This window comes from Chelonoidis abingdonii, chromosome 1 (assembly GCF_003597395.2).
Source record: "Chelonoidis abingdonii isolate Lonesome George chromosome 1, CheloAbing_2.0, whole genome shotgun sequence".
NCBI classification, from domain to species: domain Eukaryota; kingdom Metazoa; phylum Chordata; order Testudines; family Testudinidae; genus Chelonoidis; species Chelonoidis abingdonii.
Window position 1 is genome coordinate 261,806,320 of NC_133769.1, and position 19,736 is coordinate 261,826,055.

Consider the following 19,736-nt stretch of genomic DNA (forward strand, 5'->3'; position numbering starts at 1 on the left):
CATTTTTGTTAGCCTTTGGAGCAGCTGTAAAACACAGGCAATAAAATACGTTCTCTGAGTAAATTATGTGGGCCAAATTCAGGCCAATGCAGGGAAAGTGGTAACCAGCCCTCAAAATACAGCAAAAGCAGAGCTAAATCTGCACAGGGAATCCTGGTGCACATTATTCCTGCCAGAAGCACAAATAACCTCCTTGGGAGGCTAGTAAGTAAGGACTATTGCCAGGAGAGAGACCATATGCGAATAAATATGCTAACATGTCTCCTGTCCCCTAGCTCCAGCCCTGCTATGTCTCTCAATTACTGTGATGAGGGCCTGCAAAGTGTTTCTCTCTGGATTTCAACGGGGGGGAACAGAATATCCTTTTGGTGCTAATCTGCATGGTACAGACCTCAGGTGGTGATACTCTGATGCCCTGATTGATGTCACAGGGACCAGCCTGCTTCACTGTCTGTGCCCCCACAATCTGCTCTCAGCTAGCACTATAAACTCACACTATGTACAACAGTGCCAGGCTTCCCCACCAAAAATGCCATTGCCTTCTAGCTCAGTGCTGCATTCTCTTCTGATTCCTAACCACCTTCTCTTTCTTCCTCCCAAAGCCTCAAAACACTAGACTCTGTCGTCAGACTTGCGTAACTGATAGAAAAATGTGGCCCCAAGAATTCAGTGTGAAGTCAGAGACAAATGATCGTTACCGGTTTCAAACATCGTTCTCATTTTGCCAATCACAGTAGCTACCTGCAAGCAGAACAGTTAAGGGAAAGCAGGTGCACATGAATGCTTGGGCTCCCTTTGTGGGAAGTGATTGTGCATAAATGTTTGTGCTCCTATTCAATGTACATCCAGTGCTGCATTTGTTTTCTGTGGGTCATTAGCAAATTAAATTATTTTTGTTCCAAAATTAAAACTCGAGACATTTATTTAGGCCAGAGACCTCACTCCTAAAGGGATTAAGAGGATTCAAATGTATTTGCCCCCCCAATCCTGATATTATCCCTTTAAATAACCAGATTAATTTTACTTCAGTGTCCGAGCTTTCCCATGTAGAAAATAAATTCTTATAAGTATAAATTTCCCTCGAGTCTCAGCCAGCAAAAAAGTGGCTCTCTATTCTTCCTAAACCAGACTCTGCTCTTCCCACCACTATACTTCTTCCTTGATGCTGGAATAGAAGGGGAAAGTGGCAAAGGTGGCTTTAAGTCAGCATTGCACCTCCTGTATTCTGGTCCTGCCTCCTACATAAATCAGAGCAGCTTCAGGGTTGCTATAACTTACACTCAGCTTCAGGAACTCACTAGGGTCTTGTAGCGAGGCGGTGTGGCTCCCCTCCTCCCCAGGGAGGGTTGAGCCCCATCAAATCATCCCCCAGGGCGGAACCGCTCGGCGGAAGTCCCGCCCCTCAGAGGGTCAGGCGGCGACCCGGAAGGATAAAAGCCGGGCCCCAGCCTTCAGTCAGAGCCCAGCCGCCGGCAGGAGCAGACGTGCCTGCTGACCCTCGTCACTGGGAAGCTGCTGAGGCCAGAGGCCGGTACCAGGAGCTGCCAGAGCTGCCCCGCAGTCGCTACGATGAGGAGCTGCCAGAACTGCCCTGCAGTCGCTACGACGAGGAGCTGCCAGAGCTGCCGCGCAGTCGCTACGACAAGGAGCTGCCAGAGCTACCTCGTCCCTACTACAGCCCCGAGGAGCCCCCAGACCAGACCTGGCCCGCCGTCCCGGAGGTATTCCCGGACCTGCCGCCCAGCCCTGACTGGGAAGAGCCCATGGTGCTGGACGCCCCAGCGGACCAGGTAGGAACCGAGGGGGATATTGGAAGTAGCCCGGGGGCAGCTGACTACAGTCAGGCTGCAGAGGGCCCCATGCCTATGTCAGTGTGTTTCGGTCAGGCTCCCCACTGACCGCCACTAGCGGTGACAGCCACTACTAGGGCCCCGGGCTGGAACGCAGAGGAGTGGGTGGGCCTGCGTTCCCCCTGACACCCGTAACCGGATGGCAGAATCCCCTTCACCCTGACCTAAGGCGGCCATTGTAGTTGCCACTGCTGTGTTTGTTGGTGCCCCGCCCAACCCAAGGGCTGGGCCCTAGTGACTTTGCCCCAGCTCTGCCCTGCCCCAAAGGGCCAGAGCGAATTGACTATTGTAACTGTTTGTTGGCGCCCCGCCTGAACCAGAGGCTGGGCCCTGTTTAACTGTGCCGTTGTTCGGTCCCGCCCACAGGGCCCGAACTGCCGGAGCTGACTGCAGTCCCGAGGGCAGAGGCCCTTGGACGACGAGATGAGGCCGGTGTGGCTCCCCTCCTCCCCAGGGAGGGTTGAGCCCCGGCACCCCCTCGTTCACAGGTCTGTTCCACAGATAACAGCCAAAGCGTGCTAGGCTTCAGCCATACCCCTTCTCTCCCCAGCATGCCTCCTATTCAAAGGGCTTCAAAGAGCCATCCCACCTGTGAAACCCCATTGCACAGAATCATAGAAATGTAGGTCTGGAGGGGACCTCGACAGGTCATCTAGTCCAGTCCCCTTCACTGAGACAGGACTAAATATTATCTAGACCAGGAGTCGGCAGCCTTTCAGAAGTGGTGTGCCGAGTCTTCATTTAGTCACTCTAATTTAAGGTTTTGCGTGCCAGTAACACATTTTAATGTTTTTAAAAGGTATCTTTAAAAAAATAAAATATATATGGAGATATGTGCCTATAGCTCATAGAGCTGGAAGGGACTCTGAAATGTCATTGAGTCCAGCCCCCTGCCTTCATTAGGCAGGCCCAGCTACTGATTTTTGCGCTAGATCCCTAAGTGGTTCCCTCAAGATAGAGCTCATAACCCTGAGTTTAACAGGCCAATGCTCAAACCACTGAGCTATCCCTTCCCCCATTATATATATGTCTATAATATATAACTAAACACTTGTATGTAAAGTAAATAAGGTTTTTTAAATGTTTAAGAAGCTTCATTTAAAATTAAATTAAAATGCAGAGCCCCCTGGACTGGTGACCAGTTCCTGGGCAGTGTGAGTACCACTGAAAATCAGCTCGCGTGCCGCCTTCGGCACTTATGCCATAGGTTGCCTACCCCTGATCTAGACCATCCCTGACAGGTGTTTGTCTCACCTGTTCTTAAAATCCTCCAATGACAGAGATTCCACAATCTCCCTAGGTAATTTGTACCAGTGATCAATTACCTTTGCAGTTAGGAAGTTTTTCTTAATGTCTAACCTAAATCTCCCTTGCTGCAATTTAAGACCGTTATTTCTTGTCCTGTCCTCAGTAGATATAGAGAACAATTTATTGCCTTCTTCTTATTATAACAAATGTTTATGTACTTGAAGACTGTTTTCATGTCCCCATCTCAGTCGTCTCTTCTCCACACTAAACAAACCCAATTTTTTCAACCTTTCCTCATATGTCATGTTTTCTAGACCTTTAATCATTTTTGTTACTCTCATCTGGACTTTCTCCAGTTTATCCACATCTTTTTCAAAGTGTGGTGCCCAAAACAGGACACAGTACTCCAGGTGAAGTCTCAGCAGTGCTGAGTAGAATAGAAGTATTACCTCCCATGTCTTTATTACAACACTAATACATCCCAGAATTATATTCACTTTTTTTTTTTGCAACAGTACTACATCATTGGCTCATATTTAATTTGTTATCCACTATACCGCCCAGACCTTTTTCTGCAGCACTCCTTCCTAAGCAGTCATTTCCTATTTTGTATTTGTGCAATTGACTTTCCTTCCCAAGTAAAGTACTTTGTGTTTGTCCTTACTGAATTTCATCCTATTTATTTCAGACCATTTCTCTAGCTTGTCAAGATCATTTTGAATTCTAATCCTGTCCTCCAAATGCTTGTAAACACTCCCAGCTTGGTAATGTCCACAAACTTTGTAAGTGTATTCTCTATGCCATTATCCAGACACAGGACGTATCCCTGAGGGATTCTACTCAATATACCCTTGAAGCGTGACTATGAACCATTGATTACTACTCTCTGAGCACAACTTTCAAATCAGTTGTGCATCTACCTTATAGTAGGCTCATCTAGACTATATTTCTCTAGCTGGCTTATGTGAGACAATCTCAAAAGCCTTACTAAAGTAGAGATATACCACATCCACTGCTTCTCACTGTCTTCTTTACCCTGTCAACAGAGGATATTAGGTTGGTTTCACAAGATTTCTTCTTGACAAATCCATGTTGACTGTTACTTATCAATTTATTATCTTCTAGATGATTACAAATTTGATTGTTTATTTGCTCTTTTATCTTTCCGGATACCAAAGTTAGACTGGTCTATAATACCCTGGGTTGTCCTTATTCCCTTTTTTATAGGTAGGGTACTGTATTTGCCCTCTTCCAGTTCGTTGTGGTCTCTCCTGTCCTCCACAAGTTCTCAGAGATCCTCGCTAATGGCTCAGAGATTGCCTCTTCAGCCAATTCCTTAACTATTCTAGGATATACTTCTTCAGGCCCTGGCAACTTGAAGATATCTAATTTGTCTAAGTAATTCTTAACTTGTTCTTTCCCTATTTTTGCTTCATATCCTACCCCATTTACATTGAAGTTCACTATGTTAGTTTTCCTATCACTGCCAACCTTTTTGATGAAAACTGAAACAAAAAAGGAATTTAACACTTCGGCCATTGCTGTGTTTTCTATTATTGTCTTTCCCTCCTCATTGAGTAATGGCCCTACTCTGTCTTGGTCTTCCTCTTGCTTCTAATGTATTTGTAAAATATTTCTTGTTACCCTTTATGTCCCTAGCTAGTTTAATCATGTTTTGTACTTTGGCCTGCTTGTGGTGTTGGGGTTTTTTAATATTCATCCTTTGAAATTTGACCTAGTTTCCACTTTTTTGCATGACATTTTGAGTTTCAAAGTTTGCTGAAGAACTCCTGGTTAAGCCTGCCTGGGTGGTCTCTTGCCATACTTTCTATCTTTCCTATGCACTGGGATAGTTTGCTCTTGTACCCTTAATATTTATTTAAAAAAACGTCAACTCTTCTGAACTCTTTTTTCCCTTAGACTTGCTTCGTGGGCTCTCAATGACCAATTCTCTGAATTTGCCAAAGCCTTCCTTCCTGAAGTCTTTTGTCTTTATTCTGCTGTTTTCCCTCCTTCCATTCCTTAGAATTATGAACTTAGCATTTCAAGTTGCCTTTTCATACAAGTTGCCTTGCACCCTCAAATTCTCAGCCTATTCCTCTCTATTTGTCAGAATCAAATCTAGAACAGCCTCTCTACCTTTTGTAAAAAAAAGTTGTCTCCAATGTGTTCCAAGAACTTGTTGGATAAGTTGTGCCCTTCTGTATTATTTTCCCAACAGATGTTTGGGTAGTTGAAGTCCCCCATCAACACCAAGTCCTGTGCTTTGGATGATTCTGTTAGTTGCGGAGGAGCACAATAAAGGTGCCAGATCACAATGAGGAATCCCTACACCTTCTCCTCAACATGGCAGTTAGCTGAATAAGAGTCTCTTTAGAATAATGCTCTTTATAAATAGGGACATCAAACTACAAGCAAAAGTACAACAAAACTTATTGGAGTATGTCAAGGAAAAAAAACCAGAGGTACTTGTGGCACCTTAGAGACTTAGTCTCTAAGGTGCCACAAGTACTCTTCTTCTTTTTGTGGATACAGACTAACATGGCTGCTACTCTGAAATGACAAGGAAGGTTCCCACTCTAGTTTTAATCCCTACATACAATATCAAACATGGGTCAGCTGGTCTAAGATAAAGCAATTTATTTAGAAAATGTTTCCTATAATGAAAGGCATCTCCACTGCAACTTTTATGAATAGTTCCCTCCCTCCCACTCATCATAACTCTAATTTAAAACACGTGGTTGAAATGCTGTAATTTGAAGCCATGGCTTTTCAGTCAAACAATTTCTAACAATGGTGATACATGTGATAAGGTCTCTACACTTTAAAAGAGAACAGCTCCCCAATATAAACATATGTGCTCCAAAAAGCTTGTAACAATTTTCTTTTAAGAACTGTTTTTTTTCTTTCGTTCATTTCTCATATTCAAGTCAAAGTTTTCAGCAGAACCAGCATGCTAAAATTTCTGTTCAGCATTAACGTGTTTTATTCTGAAATGCAGAGAGTAACATGAGCTCACATGACTGCCTAAAAATAAGAGACACCATCTACAGTAACAATGCTTTCCTAATTTTTTCATTTTACACTTCTTGAAATCTAGTAAGTTTAGAATCTTCTTGTATTGAAGAGCAAATATAGTTTTAATGTGAAAATAATTTAACCGCAGCTTTCTGAAAGGAACCTCTCCTTGTTATTCTGTGTATGAGGTAGTGTATTTACTGTAGACAAAAAGGTCAGGCCATCTAGTATCAAAATCCATTGACTTGTTTCTCTGCTTAGGACAAACCTGTTCTTTGAGCTTTTTGCCTTTTAATGGGCACACTGCCTTTGTTTATTATACTTCTGTTTTCACTAATTTTTATTATGGTGCCCAAAGGCCTTAAAAGCAGGGCATTAAAAAGTATTAATACTGTTATATGTAATTTCCTCCTCAATCCCTCTCCCCAGACAGATGTCTTCTAAACACATACTATTTTCTAAAAGCATTTTCTAAAAAGCAGCTGATTGACAAACATTCTATTTAGATCCTCTCCTGCTGATCTGTCATGTATTTTCTGTATGTCCCATCTGTTTTTAATTACTAGGGGTATTTGCATGAAAATGAGGTCTGTTCATATTGTTTATGCCTAGTGAGTCACAATCTTAACTCTTTGGGGAAGTGAAAGAGTCTTAGGCCTTGTCTCCACAACAGAATTTTGTTAATGCGAGTTAAGCCAACAATCAAAAACCGATATAATTATATCATTTGTGCATGTTCACGCAACGCTTATTCTGTCAGCAGAGCATGCCCACAATTGGTGCTCTAGCACTGACAGAGAGAGCAGTGCACTGTGGGTATTTATCCCACCGCGCTACTCACCACCTTCTGTAGCTAGGAGCTGTGGGAAGGCAGAATGGATTGCATTGCATCATGGGTGAGGGCTCAATGTCCTATGATGCAGTTTTTTTCCATCCCATGATTCCCTGGGCTTCTGACTGTGTTTCACAGCATTTTTCAACAGCCCCTGTTTACTGTGCGCCCACCTTCTCTGTCTGAAAGGATGGATCCTGCACTGCTCTCTACTATTGTAGTCCCTGTTATGAAAACATCACAGTTGGTCCTGCAGTATATCATGAGGATCAAATCTGTTTGACCTGCTGCGTGCCACGGAAAGAAACAACACTAGATTACTTTTGGCATTCACGGAGAAGCTGCACACAGTGGACCATCACTTTTGGGCTCGCGAAACAAGCACTGAGTGGTGGGATCGCATCATTATGCAGGTCTGGGATGACGAGCAGTGGCTGAAGAACTTTCAGATGCAGAAATTCATCTTCCTGGAACTGTGTGCTGTGCTTGTCCTTGCACTGCAGTGCAAGGAAACCAAAACGAGAGCTGCCTTTTTGGTGGAGAAGCGTGTGGCCATCGCTGGGGGAAGTTGGCAACTCCAGACTGCTACTGGTCGATCACAAATCAGTTTGGAGTTGGGAAGTCCACTGCTGGGGCTGCATTAAGGCAAGTGTGAAGGGCCATTAATTACATCCTGCTATGAAGGACCTGGCTCTTGGCAATTTGCATGAAATAGTGGATGGCTTTGCAGAAATCGGTTTCCCCCAACTGCGGAGGGGCAACAGATGGCACACACATTCCAATTTTGACACCAGACCACCTTGCGACAGAGTACATCAATAGGAATGGGTACTTCTCCATACTGTTACAGGCGCTTGTTCATCACCGTGGGCGTTTCACTGACATCAACATGGGGTGGTCAGGGAAGGTGCATAATGCATGCATCTTCAGGAACACTGGCCTGTACAGGAAGCAGGGACTTTCTTTCCAGACCAGATGATTCCAGTGGGGATACTGAAATGTCCATGGCGATCCTGGGGTACCCAGCCTACTCCTTACTCTAGTGGCTCATGAAGCCTTACACAGGAAGCCTAGACAGCAGCAAGGAGTGCTTCAACAATAGGCTGAGCAGGTGCAGAATGACCATAGAATGTGCCTTTGGCAGGCTGGCGCTGCCTTTATGGCAGGTTAGACTAAACGAGGAAAATATTCTCATGGTCAAAGCAGCCTGCTGTGTGTTCCATGATTGTCATAAATAGATAGGTAAGGTAAGGGTTAAGTTTCTTTTACCTGGAAAGGGTAACCAAACACCTGACCAGAGGACCAATCAGAGAACTGGATTGTTTAAAGTCAGGGGCGGGAATTTGGATACTCGGGGTCTTTTTTTGTTTCTCGGCTGTGAGTAAACAAGGTTTCCTCCTAACTCCTTCTTATTTCAAATATTATACCAAAAGTCTGTGAGTACAAAGGAACCCAAAGCAATTCGGCTATGAGGAACTTTGGGTTGTACGAATAGATGTGGATGGCTGTGTCTTTTGTTGTTTTCTCGGCTGTGAGTTAACAAGCTTTCTCCTAACTGCATCTTATCTCCAAGTGTCTCCTACACATCGTGAGTACAAAGAACCCCAAGCCAATTCGGCTATGAGGAGCTTTGGGTTGTATTACATGTATGTGGATTGGTTGGACTGGTTTATCGGGCTATCTTTTAAATCAGACTGTTTCTTCATATTTTCTTGTAAGCAAGAGCCTGTATTGAGTTTCTTAATGCAAGATTATTGTTTATATTTTCTTTCTTTTTTATATAAACTTTTCTTTTAAAACGTGTGGAAGTTTCTTTTCCTAGGGAGGCAACAAGGGAGAAAGCCAGGCTGTGGGCTATTTTCCTATTGCTTTCAGGGAAAGAGCAGGCACGGGGAAAGGCAAAGCCAAGCTGTTGCATTTTGCATCTCAATTGTCCTGAGGGTAGAGAACGCTTATCTCTTGGGAAGCAGAGAAACCTGTTTCTTGATACCTGCAGGCTAGACCAAGAGCAAGCCTGGGAAGGAGGGGGAATGGGTTTTCTCCCCTGCTTTTAGCACCCAAGGGATTTGGAATCTGGGTGTCCCCCCAAAGGAGGGTTGGGGACACCAGAGAGAGGAAGGGGGATCAGGCCCATCAATTCCTGATCTGGTGGCAGCGAGAATATCCAAGCTGGTAGTGAGCTTGGGGGAGTTTCAGGTAACCCCCAGATTTTGGACGCAAAGGTCAGGTGGGACAGGACCAGATTGTGGACGCTAAAGTTCAGGTCTGGGACTGGGAGGCTAGATTACCACAATGATACTTGTGAAGCTAAGGGGTAGAAGTTTCCCCCCAGGTAGAGCACAGAGGTGGATCACCTTGCGGCTAATTTTGAGCAGCCAGATATCAGGGCTATTAGAGGGACACAAGAGGGGTCTATCTGAATCAGGGAGGTTTTGAGGCACCATTCTGACAATCAGCTCCAGTAATGAGTCATTCTATACAGCACTCCTGCCGTGCTCTGTTAACTTGCCAGCTTGCATTAAAATTTTGATGATTCCTGACTGGGATTTTTACTCAGCAAATTATTAAATTGCCACTGTGTATTCATTCCAGCAACAACCACCGTGTTTTGGAGACAAATAAAGATTGGTTATCGTTCAGCAAATTTGTTTTTATTAAATACCCATAAACTATACACACAAAAGGTTGGTGGGAAGGGAGATAACAATGAAGGGCAGTGTAAGCTCTCATAGCTGTGTGTAAGTCCCGATATCATTTTGGAAGCAGTCCGAAGATGTGGAGTGACCAGGTACCAAGATGGGCCAGGAAGTTGCAAGGAATGTGTGGGAGGAGTTTGGGAAGGGCATGGAAAGCAGTTCTGTATCACCTGCAGGGGGGTCGAGCATGCATGAATTCTGCCTGCAGTGTGATTAGGGACTGTAATATCTCTGTTTGCTCCTCCATCACTTTTATCATTTGCTCCTGGTCCATTAAAATTCACTCCTGGCTCTCCTTTCTGTCCTGCCTCTCTATTTTATCATTTTCTTTTAAAGTCTCTCTCTACAACCTGCATTCTTGTTTTTTGGCCTCTGAGCATTGGAGCACCTCTCAAAACAGGTACTCCTTGCACCTCCTTGGTTGCTTCCTTATCTAGCAGAGGTGCTCTGCCAGTGTGTAGAGGGTTCCACTGAAGTCCACATCTGCAGAAGCACAAGAAACAAAAAACAGAAGCATGAATTTTAGTGCACACACAGCATCAACTCATTAGAGTAAAATGCACCTTATAAAAAATACAAATCAGTTTCTCACTGTCTCTTTTGGCAAGCACACAGCTCGGTGAACACCTTAAATATGGTGAGTTCAGCCCGGGTCAGCGGGGGCGGGGGAGGGGGCTCAATATGGGGCAAAGGGTCTCGTTTTTTTAAGGGGATCACTGCAGGTGACTAGGGCCAATACTGTAAATTCTGCCACCATTTACCACAGGCAGCGGTCAGAGAAGATGATATCTCATTCCTGAGGGTAAGGAAGGATGCAAGGGTGCATCTCTTGCATGAGTGTGGCTTCAGACCAGGTCCCTATGCTTCTCGCCTGTGTGCCACTTTGGTTACTATACAAGTGATTACTGACTGGCACAGGAAAATTTCCTACAATGGGGGAAGGAACAAAGCAGCTATGCCAAGGAACCTTCAACAGAGGACTGGCAAGTACCTCCAGGGAAGCTTCCTAGAGATCTCTCTGAAGAATTCCCATGAAATCTCAGTGTGCATTAATACAGTGTTCCACCGCACTGCAAAGCTGCCATGGGGAACATGAGGCACATGCCAACACAGCTAGTCTTGTACATTTCTATCCCGTCACCCATTTCTAGCATATAATAAAGCAAAAGACTGCTCTACTTCATATAACTGAGCAGCAACAACTCAAAAAGATCACTTACCAGAGCTCCCCTCTCCTGCATCATGCACGCCAGAGACAGACTGCTGGGACTGGCTAGACCCCTCCAGAGTGGAAAAGAGTTCCTGACTCGCCGCCCCACTGCATGACACTGCCGGGTGCTCCACATCATCCTCCAACTCGACCTCCTCGTCCACCACTTCCTCATCGGAGTTGAGACCACTGTCTCCAGCCCCACCAAACTATCCACAGGGCTCTTGGTGGTGGAGATGAAGTGGCCACCAAGGATGGCACCCATTCCTTACAGAAGCAGCAGATCATTGGCTCAGCACCGAAGTGACGGTTTGACTCCCTTGCCGATTGGTATGCCTGCCTCAGCTCCTTCCTTTGCACAACATTGATGTGTGTCCCAGTTTTAGCTCTGCCACCATTGTGGCATGTATTCAACATGCCCCAAGAAATCTGACTGTATGTATCAAAGTTCCGACAGCTAGAGTGGAGCTGGGACTGCCCAGCCTCCTCTCCCCACAGCGCCAGCAGATCTAACAACTCAGGTGTGCTCCAAGCGGGACAGCGTTTGCTGTGCAGAGCTGCCATGATCAGCTGGGAAGATGTGATGTGAACTGTCCATGCCAAACAAACAGGAAGTGGAATTTCAAAAATCCCCTGGTCTTCAAAGGGAGAGGGGCGGATGCCTGTGTACCTGGGTGCAGGGCAGAGGAGTTCGAACTGCTGCCCAGCGTGGTCAGGATGGACATTATGGGACAACTCCAGGAGGCCATTTATAGCAACATAACCAAGCTCAGTGTCTACACTGAATCTTTGTCTATATAATTTGCCACAAAAAGCTTTATATCTCTCATTAAGGTGGTTTTATTTTGTCGACAAAGCAGGAGGGTTTTGTCACTGGAAGGAGCATTGTAGTGTGTACACCTCCACTGTTTTGTCAATGAAAGCTTACTTTTGTTAACAAAACTCTGTAGTGTAGACAAGGCCTTAGTTTATGGACCCAATCCTACATTTCTTGGGCCACCAAAATGCCCATTTAAGTCAGTAGGCTTTTGGGTGCCAAGGAGTAAAGTACCAAGGCCCAGATTTGACAAGAACTCTGCATGTGTCTCAAGCTATAATAATTACTCTTGGTAGTAGTAACAACATTGCAAACAGAATGATAACACTAGGAGAACATGAACTCTTAAAAACAACTATTCTGTTTTCATGCAGATGGTCCTAGTAACAGAGAAACAAAATGAGAATTAGAGAAAATGGAGCCAATCCTACATTTCTTATGCACCAAAACTCCTATTGCTGGCAATGTGTGATATGTGTTTGGAATTTAAACAGAATCTTTAAAATGTTGACATGGAGCATTAGCAAAGTTTTTTGAGTGTAGTTTTTTGGACATGCAAGTGCAGTATGAATGAAAGTCATCTCTTCCCCTATAATGAATAAATTAATGGGATTTATTCAGGAAAGTATCTGAGGATTAGCGGGACACAATCCACACGCACACCCAAAATGAGAAAACCACAGCTCTTGTATGGCAGCTATTCTAGTCAATTAATTGAAACAGTGTTTGCAACTGCTGTACAACCCCCTAGACCAGTGGTTTTCAACTTTTCACTTGCGTACCCCTAAAATTTTTTGAATGGAGGTGTGGACCCCTGTGGAAATCTTCGACATAGTCTCTGGACTCCCCGTGGTTCGTGGACCACAGGTTGAAAACTACTGCCCTAGACAGTGGCTCCAAGCCACTAGATCTATCAAAGTGTGGGTCCAATAGGCTCTTCCTGAGTCCCCTTAACAGAGACCTAGTCACAGCTAGTTCAGCACACAGGGAATGTGAATGGCCCTCTATGCAGCAGACCAAGTACTGTGCCTTACTGCACAGCCCTACTACAGAGCTTAAGTGTCATGGTTAGCCTTGAATGGTCCCTCCATGAGTGAGTGAGTTTCGTCCCATCTGAAAAGTTGTGTGACTTCGCTGGTTCTAGTTACTCTGGCACCTGGTATAAAAATGGCAGATAGTCCGTCATTTGCATGAACAATTCAATCCCCAATTCCTTGGCACTTATGTAGAATTCATGTACTCTCTGAAGATACTGTTCTCATGCTCTCTTCCATTCCGCTTTCTTAATTATTATTATTTATATTACAGTATCATCTAATGGCCCCAGTTAAGTTCAGGGCCCCATTGTGCGAGGCTCTGTACATACATATAGTAAGAGATAGTCCCTGCACCAAGGAATCTAAAGCTTTGACCCAGCTAAGACTTACTCTGGGATTACGCACAGTGTGGAAAATTAAACCAGGGGTGAATCTCTGCGGATCCTGGATCCTACACAGACAAGATACAGGGTAGGAGAAAGGAAGTACTATCACCTCCATTTTATAGATGGGCAACTGAGGCACAGAGCAATTAGCTTGCTGATGTGCTGTGACCATTGCTTATCACATTGCTCATATGCATCTTATTAATATTTTGTGCTTCATTCCTCTGTATGTCACTTCTCCTTGTTGCCATGTCTCATCGTTAGATTGCATATTCTTTGGGTCAGGGACAAATTTTTTTTTTTGGTTATGTGTTTGTACAGTGCCTAGCACAATGGGACCTAATCCCTGATTGGTGGCCCCTGGGCACCACTGCAATGACAATGCAAATAAAGAGTAATAGTAGTCTGTAATAGAGACAAGAATTGAACCCAGATCTCTTCTATTTCAGTTCAGTGCCTTGACTACTAGACCATTCTGCCTCATTTATCATACTGTTTTTTTAAAAAACAGGGGTTTCCCATTGGCCCACCAAATGCTCTTCAACATTCTTTTCCTCGTTATCTTGTATGGCGTAAAGGCAAAGTTTGAACTTAAGTGCTGATATATATATATCAAAGTTTGCATATGTGCTCTGTAAAAAAAATAATATATGTAACAAGGTGTCCATACAAACACTAATTCCTCTAATATCTGAAGACAAATTGGAAAATAAAGCCCCGATGTTTCAGCTTGAACATTCCAAGTACTGTAGCCTCTTTTGGGCATGGAATAAATCCTCTCTATTTGGAATATTAGAGGAATTATTATATATAAATGTACATGGTGCATGGAAGTTATTTCACACTATATATTTATATTTGTCACATAATGCAAAATAAAACTGTAATGCCATTTTTATGTCATTTTGAACAAAGTAGGATCTTCTGAGTGATAGGTAAACAATAAAAGGCCCAAACAATACAAAAACAAACAGTCCTCCTGAAAACTATTTCTAGTATTTAAAAACATTCCTCTAATGTTTACTGAGACTGGGTCACAGTGCATCCTGGGCTGTTTGAAACACTTTTTGTATTCCAGACGTTATATGGACTGGTTTTGGAATGTCCTAAAGGAAGACTGAAATGGATACATCTGATCCTGTATACATTTCTCCTTCGCATACAGCTAGGATTTTAATACTGAGAGGCATTTTCTCCCCTATAAAATAATCTCACAAAAATTGTGAAACTCAAAAACCCCAGAAACCTATATGCTAACTCAGCTCACTATTTGAGCACACTACTTGCCTCATCCACTCTCCCTGCTTACTATGGCCACCTCTACTTAGGCCCCAATCCTGCAATCGAGTGGATCCCTGTGCCTGCACAGAACCACTGGGGCTCCACTCAGGTGCTCCCACAGGCAGGAAATCGGGGCTTTTTACTGTAAATTACGCAGGACAAGGACTCTGTCTTCACAGCACCTAGCACACTGCCAGTACTTCATAACCAATAATGACCATAGGGTATATTTAATACATCTTCTTTAGCATTTTCCTAAATAACCTCATGTCACGTGGTTCCCGCAGGACGATGTCTGACTGGGAAATTGTTTTTATCTGGCCATTTTAATACACCAGGACTGAGGCTAACACATTACAGCCACAAAAAATAATCTCATTCCTATCCACTGGGCAGAATCTCCTCTTCTCCCTCGCACGGGGAGGGGTGATTCCACGGCTCTGGACTAGCCCGCTCCAGGCTCCTGTCCCTTTAAACGTGACCTACTAGAGTCCAGCCTCGCGCCCCCCCCTCTGCCCCCAGCCCCGGGTAATGGCGCCTTCGCAGCGTTCCCCCCTGGAGGAGGCTGCCGTGCGGCGGGCTGGGGGAGGCGGCCCGTTTCCTTTACCGCTACCCGGGCTTTCAAGGGTGGGGTAAGGGGGGATCTTTGCACAAAGGAAAGCGCGTGAATCTAATCCCGGCTCGGTTCGCTCCCCGACAGGGGAATCAGGGCGGGGACGTGTCTTCTCGGGTTTATCAGCCCATGTGGCTGCGTGCAGCAAGCACCGCGCTCTCTCGGCTGAGGCGCTTAAGCTTTGTCCCACCCGGGCGCCCCTTTCCTCCCCACAGAGCAGGCGACGTTAGTGTCACAGGCTCGTTCTGCACATTGGGCTTTTGCAGTCACCAGCTCAGCTGCTACGGGAGCCGGGGTGCATCTGACACCCTGCAGAGTGGATGTATTATTCAGCACCCGGTGCATTCTGAGCTGCGTGAGCCTAGATCCTGTGGGACTGTGCATGCTGCAGGGGGGTGGGAGGTGTGTGTGTGCGTGTGTTCCTTCTCTGGTGCAAACACACGCCAAGGCTGGCTGGCTGGGTGGGGATGGGATTCAGGGGCAGAGGAACATGCACTTACTTTATCTATGGTGCCCGGGAGCAGGCGGTCCAGCAGCCGGCACAGCACCACCCCGTCTTTCAGAGACGATTGCAAAAACCCCTCGGGGTCCGAGATGGTCTTTTTGGGCGACTCCAGCACGCCCAGGGTGATCAGCCATGTAACGGTCTGCTCCGCGGAGTTCATGGCCGCTGCCGCCGCCGCGCGGAGGGTAAATCCCGGCGAGGGGGGAAGCAATCGCGCGCCGCAGGAGGCTGTATTTGGCCTGTGCCCCCCCCTACGATCCCCCACCCCTGGCTTGGGGGTTCACACTGAAGCAGCGGAGGCCGGGGCCGCCGCTCCCTCCTCCCTCGCCATGGAGCTGCTGCAGATGACGACTCGCTTTGCGAAATCCAGTGGGTCCAGTTTCTCTCTCTCGTGCGTTTTGGCAGCTTGTCAACTGCCTTTTCATTACATACACATGAACCTGCAGCGCCTCCTCCCCCCGCCGCGGCGGCTGCCTCCGCATGACATCACTGACAGCCGGAGGAGAAGAAAAGACGCGAGGCCCCTTCTCTGCACACAAACCTGCGGCGGAGCCCGCGCCCCTCCGGCGGGCATGGCTCACTCAGGGCACAGCTGCTGCGGGCAGGTCTCCTTTGTAACACGCATCGAGCGCTGCTTGCACATTATGTGGGGAGCTGCAGTCTCGCAGAGCTTGGCATCTGCAGCACGCGGGATACAAATGCAAACGTCTGAGCTATTGTACAAATGCATCCTGCGTAGATAATAGGGACTCTGTGTGTGTGTATTATATAGTCACACATATTACATGGGGATGTGTGTTCCCATGCACACAGTGGCTAATCATATACATATTTATACACATCCCCAGTATCCACGATCAGATTTAGCCAGATTGTCTGGGAAATCATTTAAACCCCTCTCCTCCCTCCCCAATATACATGGTGGCTAATACTGGTAATGTTTATACTGACATTTCACCTAGAGGTAAAGTGGATATTTGATCTTCAAATCGTGGCATCCGTCAGGATTTTTTAGCATTCAAATAAGTATGTGCGCCATGTACTCTTTGACTACCCAGGAAGCCAACAGTTGCTGAGTGAACAATTTAATTCAGGATGTAACCAGATGGATTCTAAACAGTGCAGAATGGACTCATAAATCTATCAGGAATAGGTTTACGCTGTATTGTGCTTGACCTTGGTAACGTTAACAACGATCTAACGTTGAACAAACAGTTTATGTTGTATGTGCCCTCTAGTGGAGGGTTGGTTTATGCCACTTAATTGCAATCTGAACTCACCATATAAAAGAGGTTTATAAATAATGGTTTTGTATAATTTGATATTTCCAAGTGAAGGTGTTTTACTACTATTATATTTGAAGCAGTCACTGACAGTGTTGCTTCTGGAGCCATACAGGCACTAGAAGAAAAAAGAAACCTCGTGAAGTAGCTTAACAAAGACTTCCACAAGAGAACTACAGTTTTTTGAAGGAGCAGAATTGGTTAGCTCAAGTCAGGCCTGGTCTACACTAAAAAATTAGGTCGAAGGAAGCCACCCTAAGTCGACCTGCTAACATATGTGTCTACACTACTGGGTCCTTTACGGTGACCTAAGTCGCCTCTAATGTCGACTTCTGTGATGCAGCTCTGCGAGAGGCATAGCGCTTAATTCAAATTTCATGGGTCGACTGCGAGGTAGTGCAGCCACAGCGTCAGCGATGTGTTGGGAAGGGCTCTCTGTGCACCCTTATTAACATTCTACCACAAAACAGAGAAGAGGATTGGGATGCTGTCTCTACTTTTGATAAAGCTGATCCATTCTAAACATTGTCAGGTGACCCTTAAAAAATATTCCTGAAGAGTAGATTTTTTGTCTTTGGAATGTACCAAATTGTAACTGGTTGCAAATGTTACCAGGGCAGGATACTCTTAAACTCCCTCGCAAAGCTACACACCTCTGCCTATTTCAAATTACACAAGTTTAACACAGTGTATTGCATAAGCATTTTCTATTATATACAATTTTAATTTGGCATCTTTTGCAGAACAAAGGAAAACATATAAAAATACACTTGGCTGTAGTCAAATTGTTTTTGTTTAAACTGGAAAAAAAAGTGAATAGATTCATCAGTCCCTCATTGTCCTCTCTGCAAGTACGCTCATGTGGGTTTTATCAAATGTGAGTTTTATCAAAGGCTAAAGGGGAACATTTGTATGGGCATTCCTTCTAGGAACATTGGCAGCATATCCCTGGCTCAACTGATCCCATTTGGACATTTTACTCATTTGCTTATAGTTTATATGAGCAATGAAGCCAGTTATTAAAAACAATGTATGGTGACTGAAGTGTTAGCTTCCCTGGCTATGTTCATTTCCAGGCATCATGTCTACAGCCTGCCATATGTTTCACTGGTTTACTTTGTGACTTTCCACGATTATAATTTATGGTAGTAGTTGCTAAGCCAGTACAAAGTATTTTGAAAATGAACCTGTACAAAATGGTTTATAATGTATTTGTGCCCTTTTCCCCATTTACTTCAGTTAAACTACTTCTATGAGTGAAATTATTCATGTGCTTAAGGCCTTGTCTAGACAAGACTCTGTCGAGGAACTTAAGGTCAATATTTTTCAAAGTGTTGAAGTGTCCACACTAGGTGCAAAGTTACGTTCAGAGTTTGGTAGCTAACATATTTTCAAACACAATCTGTTTTCTTAGCCTAGACAAGGCCCCTGTGGTTGCAGGATTCTCTCCATCATTCGTGGCCCATCACATGTTGCTGTATGTTGCTGCTAAACTCATTTTATACACACACAGGAAACATAGCAACGGCTGAAGGGCCATCTAGTCCAGTATCCTGTCTCTGACAGTGGCCAGCACCAGGTGCTTCAGAGGAAGGTGCAAGCAATCTTGCATGAGGTAGACCTAGAATAGTTTGTCCCCCTCATAATCCTTTATAGTTAGAGATTGACAAACTCAAAAACATGAGGTTTAATAACTTTTCCAGAATGTACGCTAGCATTAAACTTTTGCTCACTTTTGCTTTTCTACTTACTCCTTCAACATACCATTTAACAGCAGCTAAATAATATATCTGTACAAAAAAACAACAAAAGAATATTGGAACATTTGCTATTTTCATTACTCAGCAAACAGTATGGATGGCCAAACTAACTGGAAAACCTGTGAGCATACTTGCCAATAGCATAAGAAACAGTAAAAAAATATTTCCAACCATTAGAGGAAAATTTTCAAAAGTGACTAAAAGATATTTAGGAGTACAAGTCCCTTTAGCTGTCAGTGGGACCCTTGTGCTACTAAATCACTCTTAGCACTTTTGAAAATCTCCCCATTAAATACTTTCATACAATATATATGTCACCTTCTACATGTGGGCTCAGGAGAAGAAAAAGAAACTCCACAGTAGACCAGCCAGAGACTCAGGCCAGCAGGAGCAGCTGCAGAGACAGCATCAACAGAGACCTTTGGAAACGAATCATGTCATCAAACCATTTTCTACAGTTTTCACTCTGAACAGTCTCTTCCCTCTTCTAATCGGCTGCTGGATCCAATCACCCTTCCCCTCACACTCTCTTCACTTCAGCCTCCTACTTCCCTCCGAGCCCCTCTCCATTCTGCCCTCCATCTTCTTCCCATTCTTTCCTCCCCCTTTCCTCTTGCCTTCCTTTATTTTTTTCATTTTAGCTAATCCCTTCCTATCTTCCATTCCCTCCTACCCTTGTCCTATAATGTAGTTAATACAAATACAACTAAAGTGTAAAATAAACAAAAATGCCACCCAAAAATTGTTTACAAATTTAAAATATCCTGGCAGTTCCATTACACCGATAAACCATCGTTCTGCTGCTCTGCCTGTATGTTCTAGTCTATCCCTTCCCCACATCCTGTGTCTGTTTTGTATATGTAGATTGACATCTAAAAACTTCCTAAGATTAGCTGAATCATAGGGCATGTTTCTGCTAACTTTTGGAATAGCCTAACCTTTGTAAGCATATGCAGAGCCTGAAAAAATGATTGGGGCATTTACTCTCTTAGGAAAAGTGTAGGAAGCATTCTAGGCAGAGATTTATAGCACATATGCCAGCTTAGGAAATCTTAAAACTTCTGTGCTCTACACAAGAAAGCTATTTGGATACCTACAGGAAATCCCAGACTTAAAAACATCCTGGTCCCTTCCTGACTAAGGGAGAGAGAAATACATAATCCAGATTTGTTGGATATCTGGCATTTTTTACAGCGTTTT

General features: G+C 44.6%; 1 protein-coding gene across 6 annotated transcripts in view; it reads right to left on the bottom strand.

The window, feature by feature from the left end:
- Positions 1-16,112, bottom strand: part of ARHGEF7 (Rho guanine nucleotide exchange factor 7) — a 232,028-nt gene extending 215,916 nt beyond the window's left edge. For 2 of the 6 annotated variants that reach the window (XM_032764968.2, XM_032764971.2), the window contains exon 1: positions 15,489-16,110. In XM_032764968.2, coding sequence (XP_032620859.1) covers positions 15,489-15,653 — 165 coding nt within the window. In that variant the 5' untranslated portion in view covers positions 15,654-16,110. Of the gene's footprint in view, positions 1-15,488 lie in introns of all 6 variants that reach the window. The other 4 variants (XM_032764967.2, XM_032764969.2, XM_032764970.2 and 1 more) reach the window with 4 other exon arrangements.
- Positions 16,113-19,736: the final 3,624 nt, after the last annotated feature.